Raw genomic sequence first — 27437 nt, forward strand, 5'->3', positions numbered from 1 at the left:
ACAAGGAGGTGTGGCCTCATACGCTATTTTGGTGACTTCATGTAAATGATCGTTAGGACTTGTTGTATATGCTTTTTGGCTACTTCAGAGTTTTGAAAGTCCTAGAGCCATAAGTTTACTCCAATTTCCATTACTTCATAATTCCATTATATGTATTCAGAAAATATCTATCGTATACCAGGCTTAGGAATGTGAGAGTACCAGAGAACTATGAAATATACATACCATCAGCAAGGAGCTTATAATATTGTAAACAAGGTGAGACTTGTTTACATTGAATAACTAGGGAACAATGTTATGAGAGAATATGTAGAAAGTATAATTCGAGTATCTAAAGATGTGATTAAGGCATGTGGAAATGAAGGTATTGCTTCAATTAAATGTATTATCTCTGGAGGATGGCTTGAGTTCAGGAGTTTGAGACCAGCCTGAGCAACATGGTGAGACCCCATCTCTAGGAAAAAAAAAAATTAGCCAGGTATGGTGGCATGTGCCTCTAGTCCCAGCTACTCAGGAGGCTGAGGCAGGAGGATTGCTTGAGGCCAGGAGTTTGAGGCTACAGTGGGGCATAATTGTACCATTGCACTCTAGCCTGGGTGACAGAGCTAGACCCTGTCTCAAAATAAAATAAAATAATAATGAAATAAAATAAAATCATTTTTAAAATAAAATAATATAATGAAACGGTGTTAGTAATATCGCCAGTATAGTTATGAGACAGTCCAGCTTTACAAAGTAAGTAACTGGCCACCCTTTGCCTGGTTGGATTGGCTGTAGTACACTGATATCCTTGTACATTCAAACATTAATTATTCACAGATTTATCTTGGTTTGAGGACCGTTCACAATGGAAGAACCACTGATAGACTTCCTTTCTCAGCAAAATGACAGAGTAGCTACCGAAAAACTCTCCTGCTACAAAAACACCCAGAAATGATAAATAATATAATGCATGCCTTTTAAAATCCTGAGCTGATAAACAACAATCAACTGTTTAAAGCAAAATAATAACAATGTGTCATGGGGTATAACGTATGTCAAAGCAAAACATATAACAATAGCACAAGGGCTTGGGGGAGAGACTGGAAGTCTGCCGTTTCAGATCTTTACAGGATATGTATGCAGTGGTATAACATCACCCGAAGGAAAACTGTGATAAGGTAAAGATATATAGTGGACACCCTAAAACAACCACTAAACTAGTACAACGAGTTATAGTTAATAACCAACAAAGGAGATAAAATGGAATCATAAAACATACTCAGAGAATCTGTGATGTGATCATTTCCATAGAAAATCATATGGAATCTACAAAGCTGCTATTAGAATAAGTGAGTTTACAAGGCTGCAGAATACAGAGTCAATACACCAAAAAATCAATATGCAAAATACTAGCAACAAACAATAAGAAATCGAAATAAATATCATACCATTTGCAGTGACATAAAAAATATGGAATACTTAGGGATATGTCTGACAAAAGATGTACAAGGCTGGCACACTGAAAATTATAAAACATTTCTGGAGAAATTGCAGAATTCTTAAATAAGTCAAGAAAGACACCGTGTTGATGGGTTTTTAAGAAGACTCAATATTATTAAGATATCAATTCTTCCCCAAACTGATCTATAGATTTAGTGAATTCCAGTCAAAATTTTAGCAGGCTTTTGTTGGTAGACATTGATACACTGTTTCTTAAATTCAGTAGGCCAGGCGGGGTGGCTCACGCCTGTAATCCCAGCACTTTGGAAGGATCCCTTGAACCCAGGAGTTTGAGACCAACCTGAGCAACATAGCAAGACCTCATCTCTACAAATTAAAAAAATAATAACTAGCCAATACCTCACAACTGGTGAGATCGACTCCATCTCCCACACCATCAGCCTAGCAGAAGACGTGTCCTCATCGGAATGGGGAGTAGTGGTGGCCATTGGACAACAGATGCCTGAGACAGGAAGTGAGCAGAGCACTCCTCCTGGACAGAGGAGAAGGCTTTGGGATGGGAGTTGAATGGGAAGAACAATCTTGAATTTGAGATTTCTCCCCTCCCACCCTGCCCCCAGCCCTGCCTGGTACAGGATCCTTCAGAAGCAAGAGCAGAGGTCATGGAATTCTAACAGGGATGTGTTAGTGAAGTTTGGGATGTTTTTGTGTGGACTTAGGCAATGCCTCTCTTGTGACTCACCCACTGTGTCCTTTGCCCAGTTAGGCCATTAGGGTATTTGTCTTGTGTTGATTTTTATAAGAGTTTTCTACGTGCTAAGGTTCTTAACACTTTCACATTTGTTGCTAATGTTTTTTGTTTGGTTGGTTTGTTGGTTTTTGGGGGGTTTTTGTTTGTTTGTTTGTTTGCTTTTTTGAGACGGAGTCTTGCTCTGCCACCCAGGCTCAAGTGCAGTGGCACAATCTTGGCTCACTGCATCCTCCGCCTCCCAGGTTCCTGTGATTCTCCTGCCTCAGCCCCCTGAGTAGCTGGAATTACAGGTGCTCACCACCACACCCAGCTAATTTTTTGTATTTTAGTAGAGATGGGCTTTCACCATGTTGGCCAGGCTGGTCTTGAACTCCTGACCTCAGGTGATCCACCTGCCTTAGCCTCCCAAAGTGCTCAGATTACAGGCATGAGCTACTGCACCCAGCCTATTCTTTATCGAATTTACTCCTGGCCACCCTTGCACTTTTCCAGGGGTATGTACCAACAACTGTAACTAAACAACACCTGTCACTCCCAGCTGAGCTGAGCTGTGTCCATCAGTTCATCCACTCTCTCTCCAATGCACTATATCCTGGGAACGGAAAGCATTCCAAAATGTATGAATGACCAACCAGAACTGAAAGCAACAGCAGCCTTTGGGAAAAGGATGCTTCGTGGGGAATAAGGTGTCTTTGCAGTTGCAAAGAAATGGTCTGATCTTGGCCGGGCGCGGTGGCTCACGCCTGTAATCCCAACACTTTGGGAGGCCAAAGCAGGCGGATCACAAGGTCAAGAGATCAAGGCCATCCTGGCCAACATGGTGAAACCCTGTCTCTACTAAAAATACAAAAATTAGCTGGGTGTGGTGGCACATGCCTGTAGTCGCAGCTACTCAGGAGGCTGAGGCAGGAGAATCGCTTGAATCCAGGAGGTGGAGGTTGCCAAGATCGTGCCGCTGCACTCCAGCCTGGTGACAGAGTGAAACTCCGTTTCAAAAAAGAAAAAAAAGAAAGAAAAGAAAGGGAAGGGGAGGGGAGAGGAGGGGAGGGGAGGGGAGGAGAGGAGAGGAGAGGAGAGGAGAGGAGAGGAGAGGAGAGGAGAGGAGAGGAGAGGAGAGGAGAGGAGAGGAGAGGAGAGAGGAGAAAAAAAGAAAAAAAAGAAAAGAAAAGAAAAAGAAATGGCCCGATCTTGTAAGTAACTGTGTGTGGCATTTGGGATAAGGGTGGGGTTCTTAGACTCCCCCGCGCTTCCAAGATTTCAGAATAACTCATGGCAGGGTTGTCAGTCCTCGGGAGACCAGGAGCTGACTCTATGAGCTAGCAAGGTCTCTCCAGGCCCAAGACGGCCATGCTAAAGAGAAGGCTGGGGCTGAGGAAAGACCAGTTGGTCACTCCCCCAACTAAAATCCAGTCTTTCTCTTGACTTTTCACCTGGGGACCTCATGTCTCCCTTATTTTCTGTAGTCACTGCCCTGTGGCTGGTGGGAGATTGTTCAGCCACCGATGATATAATAGCACCCAGAGAGGAACAGATGTCCAGGTGGATTCAGGCTTTCACAGAGGGAAGGAACATTTTGTCACAGAGCAGAGTCTTGTGTTTTTGTGGGACTATCCATTCTGGCCTGCTATCAGATGTTTCTGGAGTTGATTTGAGCTGGTTTTTATGGTTATTCCTCTCTGCCCTGCCCTACCCCCACTGCCTACCTAAGTATTTTCCCAGATATTTTAACATAAAACAAAGCAGCACTGGTGCAGGTAAAGGATTTTGGTAGCAGGGAGTGAAACCTACGGTACTGCCAAGCTAAACACAACGCATGTGCACACACAAGGGAGTGGATTTTTGAGATGGAGGTGGGAGAATTTGATCCAGTTAGAAACTATTAGAATAGAAATTCAGGGCCTGGCATGATGGCTCACACCTGTAATCCCAGCACTTTGGGAGGCCGAGGCGGGCAGATCATTTGAGGTTGGGAGTTCAAGACCAGCCTGGCCAAGATAGTGAAACCCCGTCTCTACTAAAAACACAAAAATCAGCCGGGCATGATGGCGGGCGCCTGTGGTCTGAGCTACTCAGGAAGCTGAGGGAGAAGAATCGTTTGAGCCCAGGAGGCAGAAGCTGCAGGGGCAGTGAGCTGAGATCACACCATTGCATTCCAGCCTGGGCGAGAGAGCGAGACTCTGTCTTAAAAAAACAAAAAATAAAGAAAAGAAATTCCAAAGAGCATAGCAAGAGGAACCTATAAAGGCAGCCTCATTGATGGAATCAATCCCATGACCCGAAAGGGTATGAACAAGCTGTTACTCAGGACCTTAAGAGAAATTTTAAATGAGTGCTAAAAACTCTCTTGTCAGGCCAGGCGTGGTGGTCCATGCCTGTAATCCCAGCACTTTGGGAGGCCGAGGAGTCAGGAGGTCAGGAGTTCAAGACCAGTGTAGCCAATATGGTGAAACGCCATCTCTACTAAAAATACAAAAATTTGCTGGGCGTGGTGGCACACGCCAACTACTCCAGAGGCTGAGGCAGGAGAATTGCTTGAACCTGGGAGGCGGAGGTTGCAGTGAGCCGAGATTGCGCCATTGCACTCCAGCCTGCGTGACAAGAGTGAGACTCTGTCTCAAAAAAAACAAGACAAATTTACTTAATTAGTCTCCTACTGACAACATACAAGATTAGTTACAGATACTGGCTGTTATAATCCATAACTTTGTACACACTCAGTTTGCAAATATACCAGTATATCTGTAAAATAAATTCTTAGGGGTGGAATTGCTAGGTTAAGGAATATGTTGTAACAATGTCTCCCACGTATGCAGACGGATCTGTAAGATAAATTGCTAGGAGCAGAATTGTGGGGTCAGAAAGCATGTACCTCTGTAATCTTTGAGACTGTAAATATGCCCTCACTAGGGTGGTACAAGCAATCTGAAAGTTCTTGTTGACCTACAAGGTTTATTATTCAACTTTCAGCTCTTTTCTGATTTGGCAGCTAGAAGCACCGTCTCCTGTAGCTTTCTTCTTAACACTTCTTTCATTATGAGTAAGATTGAGCATTTTAAAATACACTTAAGAGCCATTTGTATTTTGTTTTCCGTGAGCTGCCTGTTGTATCTTTTTCTTGTTTTCCCATGGGATTTGGCAGTCTTTTTGTTGATTTTCAAGGGCTTTTAACATATGAGAGGAGGTCAGGTGCGGTGGCTCACACCTGTAATCCTAGTGCTTTGGGAGGTGGAGGCAGGCAGATCACTTGAGCCCAGGAATTTGAGACCAACCTGGGTAACATGGTGAAACCCAGTCTCTACAAAAAAAAAATATATATATATATATAAATATATATATATATGTTTGGCAAACTTCTTCTGTAAAGGGCCAGATTATAACTATTTGAGACTCTGCGGGCAACCAGGTTTCTGTTCCAACTATGCAGCTCTGCCATTGCAGCGTGAAAGCTGCCATTGACAAGACATTAATGAATGAGAGAGGCAGTGCCTCTGTAAAACATTATTCTCAAAAACAGGTGGAGGCTGGATGGGGCCTGTGGGCCACAACCTGCTGACCCCGGCTCAGAGGCCGTCAGGGGCCTCCCTACCCCAGGCTGCAAATCTTCCTGCCATTGCATTTGGTCTCCCCATCAATCCACCCCAAGGCAGCAGGAAGATGACTTCACTCAGTTCTCCTGTCTGGGACCCAGCCTTTGCACCAACTGCTCAGCAGGGACTTACCGAGAACCTCCTGACCTGGAACCAAAGAGCCAATACCCCAGCAGCCATAGGCAGCCCGTTGGTTTCCATGTTTTACAGCTGCCTTTGTAACCCCTGTCGCTGACCTGTACCAGTGTCTTAGCCAGTGATCACTCAGGGCCTAGACACGCTTGAATAGTGGGGAGTCTGGGGGAGATGTTTCTGGTCACGTCCCCACAGGCACCAGGACCCAGAGTGCCCTCCAGCACTGCCCACCCGGAGCCCTGCCACACCCAAACCATTTCTTACTCATCTCTTTGATGCGTAAGAAAACCTAATAATGGGATTCATTCATAAGAAAAATAGTCAAAAGAAAATCATCATACAGTTATTTAAAGTGCCTAAAGAAAAATCTTGCTTTTTAAATTTAGCCACAATTGAATTTTTCAGGCCAGGCATGATGGCTCACACCTGTAATCCTAGCAGTTTTCGAGGCCAGGCAGGAGGATCGCTTGACCCCAGGAGTTTAAGACCAGCCTGGGCAATATAGAGAGATCCCCATTTCTACAAAACAAACAAACAAAAAACAAATTAGCTGAGCATGGTGGTGCATGCCTGTGGTCCCAGCTACTCAGGAGTCTGAGGTGGGAGGATTGCTTGAGCCTGGGAGGTTGAGGCTGTGGTGAGCTACGATCACACCACTGCACTCCACCCCCCAGGGACAGAGTGAGACCCTATCTTAAAAGAAAAAAAATCTTTCTGGCATTGGAAGGACCTCAGCTTAAACAAGGAAAAGCCAACAGTATGGACTTGCAGAAATCATGGTAGAGTGATACATTAGCTGCCTCCTTGCCTTTTAAGAACTAAGGACGATCCTTTTGGAGTTTCTTTATAGGACCACAGTCTACAAAATTGGTGCCAAAGGGGATTTTACGTTAACAGTCATTAAGGCCTTAAATAGATTCTTTCCTGGGATCCACAGATTTTTATATTAGGTACATGTTCAATAACACCAACCTCATTCATTTTTGCCTACTGGAAAACAGGTCAACGTCTCTTGTTTACAGGTTTCGTTGTTGTTGTTGCATAATGTAGGAAAAAAGCCTGAAGTTCTCCTACAGCCCATTCAAGTCAGGTTGTCTTTAACATTTATGTGACCTGCTTTCACATAGGAAAGGAAGTTTTTAAGGACAAAGAAATATCAATAGTTGTTAATAAATAATTAGCAACAACAACCAAAAGCCATTAATGAATACAGTGTCCCCAGAATGGAAATGGAAATGACACACATTTCCATCCCTTCTTTGCTTCTGAGGCCAATCCCCTTAGATGTGGACTTGTAAAACCCCTCATTTCCACAGAACTGAGCTCCTGCACCATTGCTGGATGTGTAGCTGAAGTTTGGAGTCTGAGCCCAATTCCAGCTGTCACAAAAGTAGACCCATCTGGAGCAACTCACCTTGCTTCTGGTTTCTTCTAAAAAAGACAGGATAATCAGATAAGCTGGCTACAAAGGTGGAAATGAAATAAATTGAACTCACCTCTATGGGAAGGTCAGGCTGAAGACTGTGGTTGAGGAACAGAGTTCATCCATTCGTTCTTCCAACAAGGATTTCTTGAGCACCTACTAGTTCCAGGTACAGTGCTGGGCTCAGGATCACAGTGTTAGCGAAACAGATGCGGCCCTACCCTCATCTGGCTCAGAGTACACACAGTGCGATGAATTACATAATCTCAACATCTCCGATGCAAACTGTGGAAGAGACTATAGGGAGAAAGAACTCAGCCCAGGCCCTTGTGTACTGAGGGAGAGGGACAGCCTTCCTCAGGAGGTGGTGTTTCAGTGAGCTAGGAAGGGTGGTGGGAGACAGAGTGCCACGGTGGGTTGTGCTTGGGAAGAGGTGGGTAGCGTGGCGAGTGGTGCGAGGGGAGCCCAAGACCATCACGGCCTGGGGAAGAGAGCTAGAGGGGCTGGCCGAGCCCCGAAGACTTCGTAAAGATTTGTTTTTATTCTAAGAGCACTGGGTGGTCAGGGAAGAGTGACGTTGTCAAAGATGCATTTCTTTTTTTTTTTTTTGAGACAGGGTCTCACTCTGTCACCCAGGCTAGAGTGCAATGGCATGATCTGGGCTCACTGCAACCTCTGCCTCCCAGGTTCAAGCAATTCTCCTGCCTCAGCCTCCCCAGTAGCTGAGATTACAGTCGTGTACCACCACGCCCGGCTAATTTTTTTGTATTTTTAGTAAAGATGGGGTTTCACCATGTTGGCCAGGCTCAAAGATGCATTTCTAAAGGTGATGCTGGCCGCAGAGACCTGTGGGAGAGCCTGCAGGGGGCCTATCTGGAGGCACTTGCTGTCGTTCACCGAGAATTGGAGGCTGGGTCCACAGTGGAGAGGGATGAAGACTTTTCAGAGATACTGAGGGCTTGGAGAGGGGTGGGAAATGAATGGAGAGGGTGTTTCATCGATGACCCTCTCCCCATGCCCTCATCTGTAGTTTTGCTGGCTGACTGGCACTTCAGGCGAGGCTCCGGGAAGGCTTCTGGGTGAGAATGCCCTTCCTGCACATCCTCCACGTGCCTGGCACCTGGGGCTTGTCCTAAGGCACCCCTAGGATGAGCTGGACCCAGCCCTAAAGTTACTGACTACCGCCGCGTGGGCCTGGAGCACGCCTCTTACAAGTGGAAACCTCTTCCCCCTCCCCTGTCCTCTGCACTTTCGCAGGCATCACGTGCCCTCCCCCCACGTCCGTGGAACACGCAGACATCCGGGTCAAGAGCTATAGCTTGTACTCCAGGGAGCGGTACGTTTGTAACTCTGGTTTCAAGCGTAAAGCCGGCACGTCCAGCCTGACAGAGTGCGTGTTGAACAAGGCCACCAACGTCGCCCACTGGACAACCCCCAGTCTCAAATGCATTAGTGAGTAGCCCTTGCCACCCCACCTTCCTCCCTCCCCCACCCCGCCAAGGCTGCACAGAGAGAAGACCCCATCTCAGGGGTCAAGGGATCCGTGCTGAGGTCTGAGCTAAAGACACCAGTGGGGGCCAGGCACGGTGGCTCACACCTGTAATCCCAGCACTTTGGGAGGCCGAGGCGGGAGGATCACTTGAGGTCAGGAGATCCAGATCAGCCTGGCCAACATGGCGAAACCCCATCTCTACTAAAAATACAAAAAGTAGCTGGGCATGGTGGCAGGCGCCTGTAATCCCAGCTACTTGGGAGACTGAGGCAGGAGAATTGCTTGAACCCGGGAGGTAGAGGTCACAGTGAGCCGAGATCACACCACTGCACTCCAGCCTGGGTGACAGAGCAAGACTCCGTCGCAAAAAAAAAAAAAAAAAAAAAAAAAAAAGAAAGAAAAAAAGAAAGACACCAGTGTGATCCTCAACAACAGCTCCTGGCGTTGGAAACACACAGGTGCTGGGGTCACAGGATTCTGGGTTTAAATCCTGGCTTTGCTGCCTACCACCCAGCAGGCCTTGGGCGGCTCTTATGATGTTCTTGCACTCTGGCTGGTCATCTGGAAAATGGACTTGATATCCACACTGCGGGCTGTGGGAGGGTGGCGTGAACCCTGGTAAATGTTAACTCTTATTACATGGAATGCTTTGATTTGAGATGATGCTGGCAAGAGAATTTGGCTGCAGAGCTGGGCGGGCACTCATGAGCACACTAGTGTGAGAAAGTTTTGGATTTCCCATGAGAAGGTGGATGCTGGAAGCCATCACTGCTCCTCATTACCCCACTGCACTCCAACCTGGGCAACGGAGCAAGGCCCTGTCTCAAACAAACAAAATAGAATCTATTGAGTGATCATTTATTCTCCCAAGAATAACCAGTATTATAAAATTGAATTGATATCATTAATATCATCTCAGCCAAAATAAATTTGGTATTTAACTTGTGCAATCTTTTTGGAAATGCAAGAAAAATAGTTTGCAGTCTGTCTTTGCATCCGGGTGGGGAAACGTTGTTTCTTACACTTTTAACCTGTCTGAGGAAGCCAGACGCCTCCATTGTAAGTTCATGTGTTGATATATTTTATTTGTATCCAGTTCTGAGGCCACCCCAGGTTCCAGGCGCAGGATCGTAAGTGCCATGTGGTTATCCTCTCTCTAGGAGACCCTGCCCTGGCTCGCCAAAGGCCGGCGCCACCCTCCACAGTAACGACGGCAGGGGTGACCCCACAGCCAGAGAGCCTCTCCCCTTCTGGAAAAGGTAGGAAGGTCAGAAACTTCTTGAGGACATTTATTCCCTCCCAACACCCAGAGCCTCCCCTCACCAATCCTGCAGACTCACGGACCTCTGTGTGGTGCCACTGCAGACTTAGGCAATAGCACAAACGTCTTATTCAATCAAGAATAAGAACATCCAGCTTAATTTTCTTTCTCAAATCAAAGTTGCTTGATATCCAGGTGTTATATGTGCAGAATTAATAGTGGTTCAAAACTCACTAATATGTCATATCATATTTAGTTGTAGACACTTATCTTTGTCACGAACTGAAAGCAGACTGAGGTTTGAGGTTGCATGTGTGTTAGCCCTCAACATTTTCATGGGTGCTGGCAGAAAAGAGGGCACTCCAGGATGGGAGGCCAACAAGCAGCGGGAGCTTCAGCATGTTTGCATCAATTCCCTCGTCCCCTAGCCAGCAGGGGCAGCACAGTTGGGCCTGAACAGACACCTGTCTGCTCAGCGGGCTGCACTGTGGGAGAGGAAGCCTGAGCTTCCGAGACCCAAGCGTTTTGTCATGGGCAGTAATCACGCCTGCTCTCTGCTCCAGGGGAGACCATGTCCCCGTCTTCTAAGGCGCTTGCTGTAGAGGCACCCTTGAGAGGATGGTCCAGAGAAAGGGACATCAGCTCCCATGTCTGCAAGATGTGCAAACATGTGAGAGACCTGTGGAGAGCTGCCCCCACCAGACCTAAACACCAGCACATCACGGTGACTGCTCTATTTTAGAGGCATTGTCTGAGGCTGCCAGTGTCCCGTGTTTCAACAGCGTCTTCGGTGATTGTCAGGACCGATTTCCTCAGCGCTTTCTCGGTGTTCAGAAAATTTGAAATCTTGGTTGCTTTCTTGGAACCCTCCGCCCTGCATGCTATGATACCTTTGTGCTACAGTCCACTCTTGGCTTCAGTGTCACATCGTCCAGCCTGTGGCTTTCCCTGGCCCCTGTCTACTCCTTTGCCCCCAGGGATGGGCCTGTCTGTTGTCAGCCATCCTTTGCAGAGTGTCGGTTGTCAGCCACGGGTACACACTGACATCACCTGGGCACTCCAGTTGGCCTGGGTGCAAGCTGGGACTCACGCCTCTCCAGCCCCAGGTGGATCCTTTTTTTTTTTTTTTTTGAGATGGAGTCTTGCTCTGTTGCCCAGTCTGGAGGGCAGAGGTGAAATCTCGGCTCACTGCAACCTCTGCCTCCCAGGTTCAAGCGATTTTCCTTCCTCAGCCTCCCAAGTAGCTGGGATTACAGGTGTGCACCACCACGCCTGGCTAATTTTTGTATTTTTAGTAGAGACAGGGTTTCACCACGTTGGCCAGGCTGGTCTCAAACTCCTGACCTCAGGCGATCCGCAAGCCTCAGTCTCCCAAAGTGCTGGGATTACAGGTGTGAGCCACGGCACCCGGCCCGCAGGTGGGTCTTAAGTGGCCAAGGCTGAGGCCTGCAGCTTAAGGGAGGAAGAAGCAGCTAAACAAGGTTCCCTCCTAGTGAGTCACCTGCACAGAGAGGAAGGGGTTGAGGGGCTGGCTCCATTTAAACTTGAGGTAATTCTACAACCCCTTTGATCTCAGTCACACCTGGTTCACCCAAGGAAGAGAATGATCAAGTAGCCTCTCCCAGCCCCACCTTCGCATCCCAAATACCTGGTCCGATGGCCACTATCGAGACACAACTGTGCAGTCAGAAGCTCCGATGTGACAGCAGCCTTTGACCCGAGCTGGCACGACCGTGGGCACTTGGCTGAGGACGCCTTGGTGCGCCCTGTCTGCAGGGAGCCCTGGAGCATTGGCAGTGAGGGTAGGGCAAGTTATATGCAAGGTGGTGACAAAGGATTAAGGGGCGTGAGGCCTTCTCATGACCTGTGTGGCTGGGAGACCATGGGAACGCTGCAACAACAGTGAGTCCGGAGAGCCACAGCGCTTGGCCCCGCGTTTCCTAGATTCCGTGGCTGTCACAATGGAAGACACATTTTTCACGGAGAGGGAACAGCACAGTTACGCCACACCCTTACAGTGCAGGGGCAGCCACCTTCCAGTAAGGACAAGGAAGACAAGGAAGACGCTGAACACAAGGCAGCCTCTGTTCCCGAGAGCGAGCTCATCAGGACGCTCTCCTCCAGCACAGCCCGGAGAGTTCAGGCCAGAGCCCAGGCTTCCCGTGTTTCACATGCAGCCGCTCCGAGCGTCCTCAGCCAGCGCAGCTTCACCTGCTCTCAGCTGAGCCTCCAGCGTTGGGCCTGCCTTCTCTAGTAAACAAGCTGAACAACTTAGATCTTTGACACCTTTTCTTTTCTTCCCCCCCAGTCCTTTTTTTTTTTTTTAAGAGACAGGGGTCTCACTCTGTCCCCCAGGCTAGAGTGCAGTGGCTCAATTATAGGTCACTGCAGCCTCAAGCTCCTAGGCTAAAGTGATCCTCTTGCCTCAGCCTCTCAGATAGCTGGCACTATAGGCACACACCCACCACACCTGGATAATTTATTTTTATTCTTATTTTTGTAGAAACAGGGTCTTGCAGCAGGGCATAGTTGCTTTCGCCTGTAATCCCAGCACTTTGGGAGGCTGGGATTACAGGCGAGTGGATCACCTAAGGTCAGGAGTTTGAGACCAGCCTGGCCAACATGGTGAAACCCCATCTCTACTAAAAATACAAAAATTAGCTGGGCGTGGTGGTGGGCACCTGTAATTCCAGCTACTTGGGAGGCTGAGACAGGGAGAATTGCTTGAATCCGGAAGGCAGAGGTTGCAGTGAGCTGAGATTGAGCCACTGCACTCCAGCCTTGGTGACAGAGTGAGATTCCATCTCAAAAACAGAAGGAAAAGGAACAGGGTCTTGCTATGTTGCCCAGGCTGGTCTTAAACCCCTGGGCTCAAGCGATCCTCACACCTCAGCCTCCCAAAGTGTTGGGATTATAGGCGTGACCCACTGTGTCTGGATGATCTTTTCTTTATACCTGCCGTGATAGTAGCCATGTTCTTTAGTGTTTTCACAGGTCCTGTGGCCCTTCCAGAGGAACGGCTATGTCACCCTCTCAAGGAGCAGTTTGCTGTGGGAGAGGGAGGGCTGGCCAGGGTGACTCACTGCGGCAGCTCCCACATCACCCCGTGCTGCAGCTCAGAGGAGGCGAGGCTGCACATTGATGTTCTCCCTGCCTTGGACTCTCCTACAGAGCCCGCAGCTTCATCTCCCAGCCCGAACACCACAGCGGCCACAACAGCAGCTATTGTCCCAGGCTCCCGGCTGATGCCTTCAAAATCACCTTCCACAGGAACCACAGAGATAGGCAGTCATGAGTCCTCCCATGGCACCCCCTCTCAGACAACAGCCAAGACCTGGGAACTCACAGCATCCGCCTCCCACCAGCCGCCAGGTTAGCACTCGCTTTGCCCCAGGGGAGGTCTGTTCCCCGCTGTTCCTTCTAAGATCGGGGCTGAGATCCAGCACAAGGCAGCTTTATACCATCAATCCAAAGTCAGGATTCACTGGGCAGCCTGCTGCCCCTGGCCACCAGCCACAGCCTCCTGGGCTGACCTCTTTCTCCGTGGCTTTCTCTGTGGCTGGTGCAGCTAGAAAAGCAAGCCCACCCCCCAAGATGTAACAGGGCCAGCCTTATCACCCACACGGCAGAGCCTGTGCTGAGACTCTGAGTGGCATCTGTGCTCCCGCAGTAGGAGGTGGTGGAAACTCCTGCAGTCCGGGGCCAGGATCTGTGGAAGGGAGGAGCTGTGGGTAATGTGGACCTTCTCTAAGGCTTATCTGATTCTTAAGTGTGGCTCAGTGAGCTACCCTGCTTGTTCTTTGCTAAAACGAGTCTGGTTACACCAGCCACGAGTCTCCCAAGGTGCTAAGATGGGAGCCAAGCTGTGCAGAGTTTCTCCTGCTTCCTGAGGAACTAGGACCTCTAGGACTCGAGCCGTGACGCTGTCCTCTCTTTTCCGCAGGTGTGTATCCACAGGGCCACAGCGACACCACTGGTAAGTGTGTCCCTTTGTCCAGTATGTTTATGATCAGGGTGACCGCAGTCCCAGGGTGCTGGGTGGTCCTGGCCCAGGCCTGCTTCCCCAGCACAGTCCTGACAGCGGCCCCTTCCACACTCAGAAGGCCTCCATCAGAAAATAAATTAAATAAGAGCTGATTTATGGAATTCTTTGTTTGATGTGCCCATTTTTCTAAATTTTGGTAGCTTCTAGCTGTCAGGCTACTGGTGTTGAATCCAGAGAGCTGGCACCCCAAAAAAGGGCTCAAGGTCAGCTCTTCACAGCTGGGTCCACCTCTCTTGCACGGAGCATCCAAAACCACAGGTGCTGATGCCAGCACTGACGTTACAGCATCTCTGCCAGAAGCTGCCGATTCCTCTCCAGGGCGTGGCACCATGCACTTAACAGAGAAGCTGTCCACATTTTCAGTATAAAATGCTACTCTTGGCCAGGCGTGGTGGCTCACACCTGTAATCCCAGCACTTTGGGAGGCTGAAATGGGAGGATTGCTTGAGGCCAGAATTTGAGGCCAGCCTGGTCAGCATAGCAAGACCCCATCTCTATTTAAGAGAAAAAAAGAAAAAGAAAAAGAAAAAAGCTAACAAAACAAAATAAAACCAAAAATCCGCTCCTCTTTACAGAAGTCACACGTAATGCTAAGGCTAGGAGAATAGAAAAGAGAATGTGCAAGTGACGATAAGGAGGAAAAGGGGAAAGCGTTTGCAAGACTAAAAGAAAAAGCTGAAGGGAGGGGAGGAGAGCTGAGAGAGGAAGGGAGAACAGGAGGAGGAAGGGAAGCAGGCAGGGAGGAAGAACGCACGTAATAAGAAGAATGCAAGTCATGCTCCAGGCTGACAAGCTTCCAAAGCAACAAAAAACCCAACTGTAATTTGATATGGACAAAAATTATTTTAATCTTCTGTTCATAAATTTTCCTGCTAGAGAATGACTCATATTTTTGTGGTCTCATTTTTACCTGCATCAAACGTCATCTGGGAAAATATCAAGTGACTTTGGACATTTTAGCAGTGAATTGATTAGAATCGTTTAAAAAACAATCAGGCTGGGCGAGGTAGCTCACACCTATAATCCCAGCACTTTGGGAGGCCAGGAGTCCGAGACCAGCCTGGCCAACATGACAAAACCCCATCTTTACTAAAAATACAAAAAATCAGCCGGGCATGGTGGTGCATGCCTGTAGTCCCAGCTACTCGGGATGCTGAGGTGGGAGAATTGCTGGAACCCAGGAGCAGAGGTTGCAGTAAGCTGTGATCATGCCACTGCACTCTGGCCTGGGCAACAGGACAGGACCCTGTCTCAAAAAAAAGATGAAAAGTAAATCCCATTTCTAACTCAAAAATCCCCTTGCAGGAAGGAAGCAATACTTGCTACCAGATTTCCAGGCGTCCTTCCAGAGAGACTATACAAATAAACACATAGAGGATAAGGAATGCTGGACAGTTGCTTCTTTTCTTCTGTTCTGTACCATGTTTGTTTCCACTTGCTGGCATACCTTGTAGATCTTCCCATATCAGGACACAAAAACCATCTCATTGTTTTTAATAGCTACAGAATATTCCATTGTATGGAATTCCTACCATTAATTTAGCCAATCCCCTATCTGGACATGTGATTGCTACATTCTGTGATTATCTTACAAACAGCCATTAATTGAAAATCCATAGGTGCCAGAATATCTGTAGGATAAAATCCTACATGTAAAGTTCAGGGGTCATTTTTTCTATATAGATTTTCCAACAACTATTTGATGATGAGATTTAATCCATAATCTGCTTTTTCTAGTTCATGACTTTTATTAGATTAAAAAATCGGCCGGGCGCTGTGGCTCACACCTATAATTCCAACACTTTGGGAGGTCGAGGCAGGCAGATCACGAGGTCAGGAGTTCGAGACCAGCCTGGCCAACATGGTGAAACCCTGTCTCTACTAACAATACAAAAATTAGCCAGGCGTGGTGGTGTGTACCTGTAAGCCCAGCTACTCAGGAGGCTGAGGCAAGAGATTGTTTGAACCGGGGAGGCGGAGGTTTCAGTGAGCCCAGATCACGCCACTGCACTTCAGCCTGAGAGACAGAGCGAGATACACGCACACACACACACACACACACACACACAAAATCAAAAACTTTCTCCCAAATTCTAAAATGTAGTGTAATGAACATTAACCAAATTCCTACAATGGACAAAGATAATTCTGTGCAAGGAACTGTGGAAATACAGAGATGCCACACACAAAAAAACTTTAGATGTTTTATGTTGGATCAGCCACCCTGAGATCCAGGAGCACCAGTTATGGGTGGCAGATATACTCACTGGCTCCTTGAACATCAGTGGATGTTGCTATTTCTGCATGAATAAGCAATCAGTTGAGCTCATCTTCATAAGAAAATATTAATGATGCTTTACCATAGTGGTTGCTCAGTAAATTAACTGACGTTTTAATCAACCCATTGATACTACCAATATCATAATTTGCTTTTTAAACTAAGTTATATAAATGATTAGCACTACTCATTTGTTCTTTTTAATTCAACAGAAAATGCTAAATAGTAGATGCTCGATAAGTATCGAATGAGCAAGCAAATGAATGAGTGAATTTAAAGGCTTTAACATTTTAATAAATATTTAAGAAATATGGTTCATAGTTTCATTGTCTTAAATATCTACTGGCTTACTTGGCAGCCATTTTTTTATAATTTAATTTAATTTTACCTTAAGTTCTAGGATACATGTGCAGGACATGCAGGCTTCTTATATAAGTAAACATGTGCCATGGTGGTTTGAGGCACCTATCAACCCATCACCTAGGTATTAAACCCCACATGTATTAGCTACTCTTCCTGATGCTCTTCCTCTCTCTGCCCCTCCCCACAGGCCCCCGTGTGTGTTGTTCCTCTCCCTGTGTCCATGTGTTCTCATTGTTCAGCTCCCACTTATGAGTGAGAACATGTGGTGTTTGGTTTTCTGTTCCCAAGTTAGTTTGCTGAGGATGATGGCTTCCAGCTCCATCCATGTTCCTGCAAAGGACATGATCTCACTCCTTTTTATGGCTGCATAGTATTCCATGGTGTATATGTACCACATTTTCTTTATCCAGTCTATCATTGATGGGTATTTGGGTTGATTCCATGTTGGCAGCCCTTTTTATCAGTAACTTTCTACAATTACTCCAATATCTGGTCTCCCATCCCTGATTAAGCTGTTCTTGAGGACTCTTGATTGTAAACTAAAAGGTCAGCATGCCACAGATGCCAGCACTTACACTGCCATGTTGATTTAGTACGCCAGGTATGAGGACTTGTTTCTCGGGATGGCAATATGCTTCTGGGCTTTCATGGCTGAAATAAATTTGCCGCAGTACATGTGCTCAGCCTTTGACAGGAGCTGCCTCTATGTCATATCATTCATCCATTCAATATAAACTGAGTATCTGTTCTGTTCCAGGAATGGTCCTAAGCTATTATGAAATGCAGATTCCTCATTGAAAAGCAAATGTCACTTTAAATTTACTTCAATTTATAGAACTTCAAAAGCTTAACTTGATCAATCAAGTATTTATTGAGTATCTACTCCAAACCCAACACTTATTAAGTGCTTAGTGCAATAGAGACAGAAAAGAAACCAGCAGGCCAAGCACAGTGCTCACACCTGTAATCCTAACAGTTTGGGAGGCCGAGGCAGGAGGCTTGCGTGAGCCCAGGAATTTGAGAGACCAGCCTCGGCAACATAGTGAGACCCTGTCTCTATAAAAAATGAAAATTAAAAAATTATCTAGGTGTAGTGGTGTACACTTGTGGTCCAAGCTACTTGGGAGGCTGAGGTAAGAGGCTCGCTTGAGCCCAGGAGTTTGAGGATACAGTGAGCTATGATGGCGCCACTGCACTCCAGTCTGGGCTACAGAGTGAGACCCCATCTCAAAAAAAAGAAGAAAGAAAAGGAAACAAGGAAAGAAAGAAAGAAAAAGAGAGAGAGAAAGGAAGGAAGGAAGGAAGGAAGGAAGAAGGTAGGAGAAAGGAAGGAAAGGGAAAGAAAAAGAAAGAAAGGAAGGAAGGAAAGGGAAAGAAAGAAAGAAAGAAAGAAAGAAAGCAAAAGAAAGAAAGAGAAAGAAAGAAAGAAAGAGAAAGAAAAGGAAGGAAGGAAGGGAAGGAGAAAGGAAGGAAGGAAGAAAGAAAAGAAAGAGAAAGAGAAAGAAAGGCCACTCCTCTGAGTCGTTGAGTTGATGCTCTTCCCTCAAAACCGCCTTCATCCGATGCAGGCACACAGGAGCTCTGGCCACAGTGACACACGGGTATTACAACCCAGTGATTGGCCTAACTGGTCAGGGTGTTGCTGAGGAATGGCTATTCCCTGCATATGCCCAGAGGACATTTTCATCATCCATGCCAAACACTGGCCCCTGGCTGTCTCAGCTGCCTTCTCCATCTTGGACCCAATCTACGCACAGGCTGAAGGAGGGGGCTGGTGGGGAGATGTGGTTTTCATGGCCTCCTCTGCGGTAATCACCTCTCCCCTCTCTTCTTCCTCCTTGCTTCTCCTCTGTCTCACCAGATCTCTTTCTCTTCCCTTTCCTCCAATCTACACACCCCCCAGGAAACAATAAAAGGTGGAGGGCTTGGCAGGTAAGCTATTAATTCACTGTCTTTGTGATTCTGGTTTCCATGTCTTTACTGGAGTTACCCGGATGTCACTGAGGGAGAGGCCAAGGGTCTGGTGCTGAGTTCAAGCTGCTTCGTTTTATTGTTGGTTCAGGAGCCCTCTTCTCTCTTGAGTTTCATTCTGCAGCTTTTCTTGTCACTTAAATGAAACAGGAGGGACCTTGTGAAGGTAGAAGCACAGTTTATGTCATGTTGCCTTTTCTAATGAAACACTGCCTACACTATCAATGTGCACCAACTCACTAGCCAACGCAAAGACAGAGCTTACCGTCAGGTGCAGCATCTCTGCTAAGACAGATTTCTTTTTTTAGTCATAATAATGATTAATGTTAAGTCCGAAAACTCAAAACATTTTCATTAATTTCTCATGTTTTCTGTTACTTCTTTTGTAACGATTTTTCTATGCTTTTTAATTTACTTACAAGTTGTTTTATTTTGTTTCTATAATTTTACTATTCTGATTACAGTGTCATTGCAAATATATGAGAAAAAACAAACTTTTTTTAAAAAAAGAAAAGATTATCTCGAATCCCACCATTGTATGTATTTCTCAGGACTTTTCTGTGCATATGGACATGCACATGGCTAGTTGGAGATTATGTGGGTTTTGTTTTTTTTTTTGAGACAGAGTCTTGCTCTGTTGCCCAGGCTGGAGTGCAATGGCACTCACTGCAACCTCTGCCTCCCAGATTCACGCGATTCTCCTGCCTCAGCCCCACAACTAGCTGGAATTACAGGCGCCCGTCACCACGCCCAGCTAATTTTTGTATTTTTAGTAGAGACAGTTTCATCATGTTGGCCAGGCTAGTCTTGAACTCCTGACCTCAGGTGATCTGCCTGCCTCAGCCTCCCAAAGTGCTAGGATTACAGGTGTGAGCCACTGCACTGCACTCAGCCTATTGTGGGTTCTTTTTTTTTTTTTTTTTTTTGAGATGGATTCTTGCTCTGTCACTCAGGCTGGAGAGCAGTGGTGAGATCTCAGCTCACTGCAACCACCACCGCCTGGGTCCAGGCAATTCACTTGTCTCAGCATCCCAAGTAGCTGGGACTACAGGCGCATGCCACCATGCCCAGCTAATTTTTGTATTTTTAGTAGAGACGGGGTTTCACCATATTGGTCAGGTTGGTCTCAAACTCCTGACCTCAGGTGATTCACCTGCCTCGGCCTCCCAGAGTGCTGGGATTACAGGCGTGAGCCACCGAGACTGGCCTGCAGGTTCATTTTTATCTCATTATCTTTTTCACTCAAGATGTTGCAGACATCTTTCAATGTTAATAAATGATGATCTATTTTATAATTTTTAATAGTTGAATAGTATTCCATCATATGGGCATACCACATTTTATTTAACTAATTGTTTATTGATAAGAGATTCAGATTAACATCTTGAAAATTATTTTAGGCCGGGCACAGTGGCTCACACCTGTAATCCCAGCACTTTAAGAGGCGGAGGGGGGCGGATCACTTGAAGTGAGGAGTTTGAGACCAGCCTGGCTGACGTGGTGAAACCCCATCTCTACTAAAAATACAAAAACTAGCTGGGCTTGGTGGTGAGTGCCTGTTACCCCAGCTGCTCGGGAGGCTGAGGCAGGAAAATCACTTGAACCTGGAAGGCGGAGGTTGAAGTGAGCCAAGATCGCGCCATTGCACTCTAGCCTGGGTGACACAGCAAGATTCCATCTCAAAAAAAAAAAAAAAAAGAAAATTATTTTAAACAATACTTGAGTGAATACCCCTGTATATATCTATTCCCTTAGAGTAAATTCTAGTTGAACTAGAGAGTCAAAGGGTGTGGGCTTCTCAACTGCCCTTGGGAAAGATGGCACAAGTTTATACTCCCAGCCACAGGGCTCTGAGTGTCCCTACACCCTTATACTCAGATGTTTTGCAGTAGAGTTGTATTGGAAGGCCAAGCCCTGGGAGGTTTATTTTGATAGATGGGTGTGGCCTGGGAGTCATGCAGCGAAGGCCCTCAAAGTCCTCAGGGTGCATGAGATGTGCTGCCCATGGTCTTCAGTGAGAGGTAGCTGCTGTTCCAGATCTCAGCGCCGTCATCTTCTGCTGCAGATCTCAGCGCCGTCATCTTCTGCTGCAGATCTCAGCGCCGTCGTCTTGCATGCAGAGCACTGGGTGATTTTTTTCAGGGAAATTCACAACAGTCAGGCTCACTGGTCAAACCTGCAAGTGGATTTTGTTTGTTTTTGTTTTTGTCTTTAGAGACAGGGTCTTGCTGTCGCCCAGGCTGGAGTGCAGTGACGCGATCACAGCTTACAGCGCCAGATTCCTGGGCTCAAGCAAATTCTCCCACCTTAGTCTCCCAAATACCTTGGACTACAGGTGTGTGCCATCATGCCCAGCTAATTGTTTGTAGAGATGGGGGAGGTCTTGATATGTTGCCTAGGCTGGTCTTGAACTCCTGGCCTCAAGCGATCCTCTCCACTAAGCCTCCCAAAGCACTCGGGCTACAGGGATGAGCCACTGCACCAGACCTGCAAGTGTTTTTAACAATAGTTCTGTTCCCTGCCCTCAGACTAAGCCCCCTTGTTCACACAGAAAGACCCCCTTCTTCCTATCCTATCTGATAAACCTCAGGTGACGCCTGTCGGTACCCCAAGCTGTTCGTTTCAACTCATTCAAAATGGTCCTAAATCCTAACCTCCTCTTATATACAACACCTCTTAAAAAGACCTCTTCTTTCTCCTTACTGCTCTTTCTCTGCCATCAAAAGTTTCAGGTGGCCAGGATCCATGGCTCATACCTGGAATCCCAGCACTTTGGGAGGCCAAGGCAGCCCTGAGGTCAGGAGTTTGAGACCAGCCTGGCCAACATAGCAAAACCCCATCTCTACCAAAAATACAAAAATTAGCCAGGTATGGTGGCAGGTGCCTGAAATCCCAGCTACTCGGGAGGCTGAGGCAGGAGAATCGTTTGAACCTGGGAGGGAGAGGTTGCAGTGAGCAAACATCAAGCCGCTGCACTCCAGCCTGGGCAACACCGTGAGATTCCGTCACAGAACAAAAAAAAAAAAAGAAGAAGAAAAGAAAAAGTTGGCTGGGCGTGGTGGCTCACGCCTGTAATCCCAACACTTTGGGAGGCTAAGGTGGGGAGATCACGAGGTCAGGAGTTCAAGACCAGCCTGTCCAACATAGGGAAACCCTGTCTCTACTAAAAATACAAAAATTAGCCAGGCATGGTGGCACGTGCCTGTAGTCCCAGCTACTTGGGAGGCTGAGGCAGGAGAATTGCTTGAACCCTGGAGCTGGAGGTTGTAGCGAGCTGAGATCGTGCCACTGCACTCCAGTTTGGGCAACAGAATGAACTTCATCTCAAAAAAAAAAAAGAAAAAAAAGTTGTAGGCAGACTGGATGCAGTGGCTCACACCTGTAAACCCAGCACTTTGGGAGGCTGAGGCAGGTGGATCACTTGAGGTCAGGAGTTTGAGACTAGCCTGGCCAACATGGTGAAACCCCGTCTCTACTGAAAATACAAAAAATTAGCCAGGCCTGGTGGTGTGTGCCTGTAATCCCAGCTACTCAGAAGGCTGAGGCAGGAGAATCACTTGAGTCCAGGAGGCAGAGGTTGCAATAAGCCGAGATAGTGCCTCTGCACTCCAGCCCAGGTGACAAGAGGGAGACCCTGTCTCAAAAAAAAAAAAAAAAAAAATGCAAGTGAAAAAAATGAAATTGGAAGGAAAATGGCACTGTGCTATTGTTTCTAAACCTGTGAAGTTGAAGAAAAGGGGGCGTTATACTGGGGACAGCAGAGGAGGGGTGTGTCCCTGTCTGCTTTCTCAACCCTGGTGTTAGCAGCAGGAATGCTCTCTCCTCATCCCACTCTTGGCTTTGCCCTTGAGGCTCTTACTGCTCCCTCCTGACTTGCTCCATCCCTGCCCTCTCACCCCAGGCACTCTGCCCGAGAAGGAGAAGGATGAGGAGCAGAGGTGTGGGATGACTGGGAGCTGGCACCCTCAGCAGGAAAGAGAATGTGTTTTTGCCTAGACATCGAATGGGGGGAATTGCATGGGCCTTAAGAAATGTCCATAGCAGGAGGCTGGTTGGGAGGCACTTGGATCCCTCTGTAAGAACATCCGTGGTAAAGAATTTGTGATTCGTAGCAACGAATGTGCTTCTGGGTATCTCAGCGTGGTCTCCTCCCTTTCAGTGGCTATCTCCACGTCCACCGTCCTGCTGTGTGGGCTGAGCGCTATGTCTTTCCTGGCATGCTACATCAAGTCAAGGTGAGTTGCATTGGATACTCCCTCTGCAAGAGTCAGACTTCCCCATGAGAAAAGAGCTGCAGCTGGCCGGGCGCGGTAGCTCCTGCCTGGAATTCCAGCACTTTGGGAGGCCGAGGCAGGCAGATCACTTGAGGTCAGGAGTTTGAGACCAGCCTGGCCAACGTGGTGGAACCTTGTCTCTACTAAAAATACAAAAATTAGCTAAGCTTGGTGGTGCACACCTGTAATCCCAGCTATTCGGGAGGCTGAGGCAGGAGAATCGCTTGAACCTGGGAGGTGGAGGTTGCAGTGAGCCAAGATTGCGCCACTTCACCGCAGCCTGGGCAACAGGGCAAGACTCTGTCTCAAAAAAAAAAAAAAAAGAAAAAAGAGCCACACCATAGTGATTCCAGAATGCCCCCTCCTAAGAAGGACGCCTTTCCTGGCCATTGGCTCTCACACACCCCTTCTGTAGGGACCAACGAGTGCCAGAGCCGAGGAGCAGTGAGCTAGCCCTGAACCCAAGTGCCCCCTACCCCTGCCCACAGCAGCAATGGGGCGGCCAGAGAAAGTGTACCAGGTGGCCAATGCGTGCAGTGCTATCCATTCTTCTTGTGATATCCTGGTGAATATATTCTTGAAGGTCCTCATTGAATAGGGGTATGCCTTCTTATAAATATACTCATTCATGTTAGCCTTAATGTTGTATTCCTAATCATTGAAATTCTGCATCTCAGCATTTCTGGCAAAAATGTTTCTGCCACTTGCTGACTTTTTAAATTTTTCTCATTTTTCTAATCTTTAGACAGTATTATTATTCTTTGATTAAAGCCTCAAATGGCATTGTAGCCTTAATTTTGTATTTCTATCAATTAATAACCAGTATTCCAGCATTCCATACTGATATGGAGATCAGATTTGTCCAAACTAAACTTTTAGTTACTATTAATAGTTATAAAACATTCTTTTCTAAATGTGATATCAATATAAAAATTATGTGACCCCAGCTGGGCACGGTGGCTCACACCTGTAATCCCAGCACTTCGGGAGGCCAAGGTGGGCAGATCACCTGAGGTCAGGAGTTCAAGACCAGCCTGAGCAACATGGAGAAACCCCATCTCTACTAAAAATACAAAATTAGCAGGCCATGGTGGTGCACGCCTGTAATGCCAGCTACTAGGGAGGCTGAGACAGGAGAATTGCTTGAACCAGGGAGGCGGAGGTTGCGGTGAGCCAAGATCACACCATTGCACTCCAGCCTGGGCAACAAGAGCAAAACTCCATCTCAAAAAAAAAAAAAAAAAAAAAAAAATGTGACCCTTTGAGCCTAATTTTGACAAAATGCACATTCCATGAAATGCTACTATAACGTCAAAATGAAAACCAGTATCTAAAACTTCACATAAATCTTCAAAAGCTGTGAATACCATCCCGACCAATAAAAAAGCCATAAACCTCATAAATAGTTGAGAAATTAACAAACATTGATATGTTACTCAAAAATTTGTCCAAAGAATTCAAAAAATGAAAAATGTTGACAAAACAGAAAATGACTTTTAAAATAATTTTCAAAATATCACTATTAATAACTACAGAATTTCCATACAAAATGCTGAATTTGGAGTTATATTCTTAACAGGGGTTATAATAAATAAATATATTCACTGAATGTATTTTTTAAATGTACATACCATCTCTTTATGAATAATACATTAAAATATATTCTTAAAAAGGATTTGTAAATTTGGTATATACAGCCAATAAATATGTTCATAAGAGGAAAATAGCAGTATTTACTGGCCATATGAAAGATATCTCAGTTGGGCATGGTGGCTTATGCCTGTAATACCAGGACTTTGGGAGGCTGAGGTAGAAGGATTACTTGAGCCTAGCAGTTTGAGACCAGGCTGGACAACATAGTGAGACTCCCATCCACACACACACACACACACACACACACAAATTTAATTTTTTAAAAGCTCAAAAAGTAAAATAAATATATCTTTAGGAAGAATTGGCATGGTCAGGCATAGTGGCTCACACCTGTAATCCTAGCACTTTGGGAGGCTGAAGTGCACGGATCGCTTTTTTTGTGACCAGCCTGGCCAACATGGTGAAACCTGATCTCTACAAAAAAATACAAAAAGTTAGCCGGGCGTGGTTGTCTGCAGAGGTTGCAAGCCGGCGTCACACCACTGCACTCCAGCCTGGGAGACAGAGTGAGACCCTGTCTCAGGAAAAAAAAAAAAAAAAAAAAAGAAGAAGAAGAAGAATTGGTCAATTTGATGAGTGTAATTACTTGGTCATTTGGTGAATTGATTCTTTCCATAAACTTGTTTTTTGCAAATGGGTTATTAGTTAGATTTGCCATTTGACAAATTGGCTGTTAGCAAATTATTTTCAGTGAATTGACCCTCATCCTGCCTTATTTTAGCTCTCACTCCAGGGAGCTCACACTGCTTAGCTTAAAATGGCCTAAAGAGCTGCTGCTCCTCTGGAGGACATTTCACCAGCCCTGGTAGAAGGTGCCAGCCAGATGCCCAGGGCATCAGCACCCAGGCAGCTCCAGACAGGCCAGCCACGTATGACCAGTGTCCTGCCTCGCCTGTGCTTGTCATTTGGGAGCTGATTGATTTGTGTATTTCTTTATTTATTTCACACATACTAAGTGCTAAGAACTGTTTTTAAAAGCTTCATGAATATTAGATCATTTTTTCAAGATGATCAACTCTGGTTTGGCCAGGCTCCCAGTCACTCTCTCCTTCTCTTGTTCCTGCCATTTGAACGGCTTTTTGGCAGAGGATTGGCAAAGCGTGGGGTGAGGGAGGGTGGCGTGAGCTGCTCCAACAGCATTTGGTGAATCTTTGGTGGATGGGGAGGTTGGAAATATCTGGAGAGGATTTATTCTCATCATATTGTCCTGGTTGGTCTTGAACTCCTGGGCTCAAGCTATCCTCCCACCTCAGCCTCCTAAAGTGCTAGGATTACAGGCATGCGCCACCACACCTGGCCCCTAGATAGGATTTAATACACTCGGTAGAGGTAGGCATTCTAGGTTCTCTCCATCTCTGAGGACTAAGTGCTGTCTGTCTGACTCCTGTGGCAGGGCCTCTGTCTGCTCCTGCCATCCCCGCAGTGCTGGACATACATGCTCAGTGGGAAGCGTCTGTTGATTTGAGGGCAACCCCCTCCTCTTTTCAAAACCTATGAACCACCTGCTTTGCAGGCAAACTCCCCTGCCAGCCAGCGTTGAAATGGAAGCCATGGAGGCTCTGCCGGTGACTGGGGGGACCAGCAGCAGAGATGAAGCCTTGGAAAACTGCTCTCACGACCTATGAGACTCGGGGAAACCAGCCCAGCTACGTCCGGCGTGAAGGAGCCTCTCTGCTTTAGCTAAAGACGACTGAGAAGAGGTACAAGGAGGTGGGCTCCAGGAGCAAGCCCACCAGGCCTCTCAGACGTCCCAGCAGAATCTCACAGACTGCCAGGTCAGCGCCTCCTGCACGAGGGAGCAGGTTCTCCCCATTCCCATGGGCAACGCCTGCCTGCCTATCGTGCCTTGGATCCAGGGCCCAGCTTCCCAGGAGAGACCAAAGGCTTCTGAGCAGGGTTTTTATTTCATTACAGTGTGAGCTGCCTGGAATACATGTGGTAATGAAATAAAAACCCTGCCCTGAATCTTCCATCCCGCATCCTGACTTGCAGTTCACAGAGAAAAGTGACATACCCGAAGCTGTCTGTCAATCACAAGGCTTCTCCTGGCATGGGAGATGTCTACAGGGAAGACACCAGCATTTGGGCTTCTAACCACCCTGTCTCCAGCTGCTCTGCACACATGGACAGGGACCTGGGAAAGGTGGGAGAGATGCTGAGCCCAGTGAATCCTCTCCATCGAAGGATTGAGGAAGAAGAAAACTCACCTCAGCGCCATTTTACATATATATGCATTTATATTTATACTTCCTTCTCTATTATATCTATACATTATATATGATTTGTATTTTGACGTTGTACCTTGTATAAACAAAATAAAACATCTATTTTCAATATTTTTAAAATGCACCAAAAGAATCACCAAGGAGAAATGTTCCACACAAAGGAGGAGAAAGAGTAGGAAGGCAGAGTCCAAGGTGACTGAGTTCAGGTGTTGTTTCCAGAAGGAGAAAAAGCCTTGCCTAAAGCTGGCTCCAGTCACAGTTTTGGGGAATTTCCCACAATTCCATGTGAGGAGAAGCAGCATTATCTAATCCACACAGTGGTAAGTCCAGGCTCAGCTCCACAACGCTATACAAATCGTCTCTTCCCTTCTTCTTCTCTTACTTTATTTGACATTTTTGACATTTATTTCTAAAATCATGGGCCTAACCCCACCTCCTCATTTTATAGATGAGAAAATTGAGGACTGGAGAAGTTGTTCTGCCCGCAGCCACGAAGCTCGGTTAATGCTAGAGCTGGATGAGAGCAGGAGCTGGGA

At 46.7% G+C, this 27437-nt stretch overlaps 1 protein-coding gene across 1 annotated transcript in view; it reads left to right on the top strand.

Moving 5' to 3' along the window:
- Positions 1 to 27025, top strand: part of IL15RA (interleukin 15 receptor subunit alpha) — a 35067-nt gene extending 8042 nt beyond the window's left edge. The window contains exons 2-7 of the mRNA XM_030819350.1: positions 8597 to 8791; positions 9992 to 10090; positions 13264 to 13464; positions 14036 to 14068; positions 22909 to 22984; positions 26190 to 27025. Coding sequence (XP_030675210.1) covers positions 8597 to 8791; positions 9992 to 10090; positions 13264 to 13464; positions 14036 to 14068; positions 22909 to 22984; positions 26190 to 26301 — 716 coding nt within the window. The 3' untranslated portion in view covers positions 26302 to 27025. The remainder of the gene's footprint in view (positions 1 to 8596; positions 8792 to 9991; positions 10091 to 13263; positions 13465 to 14035; positions 14069 to 22908; positions 22985 to 26189) is intronic.
- Positions 27026 to 27437: the final 412 nt, after the last annotated feature.

This window comes from Nomascus leucogenys, chromosome 9 (genome assembly GCF_006542625.1).
Source record: "Nomascus leucogenys isolate Asia chromosome 9, Asia_NLE_v1, whole genome shotgun sequence".
NCBI classification, from domain to species: Eukaryota; Metazoa; Chordata; class Mammalia; order Primates; family Hylobatidae; genus Nomascus; species Nomascus leucogenys.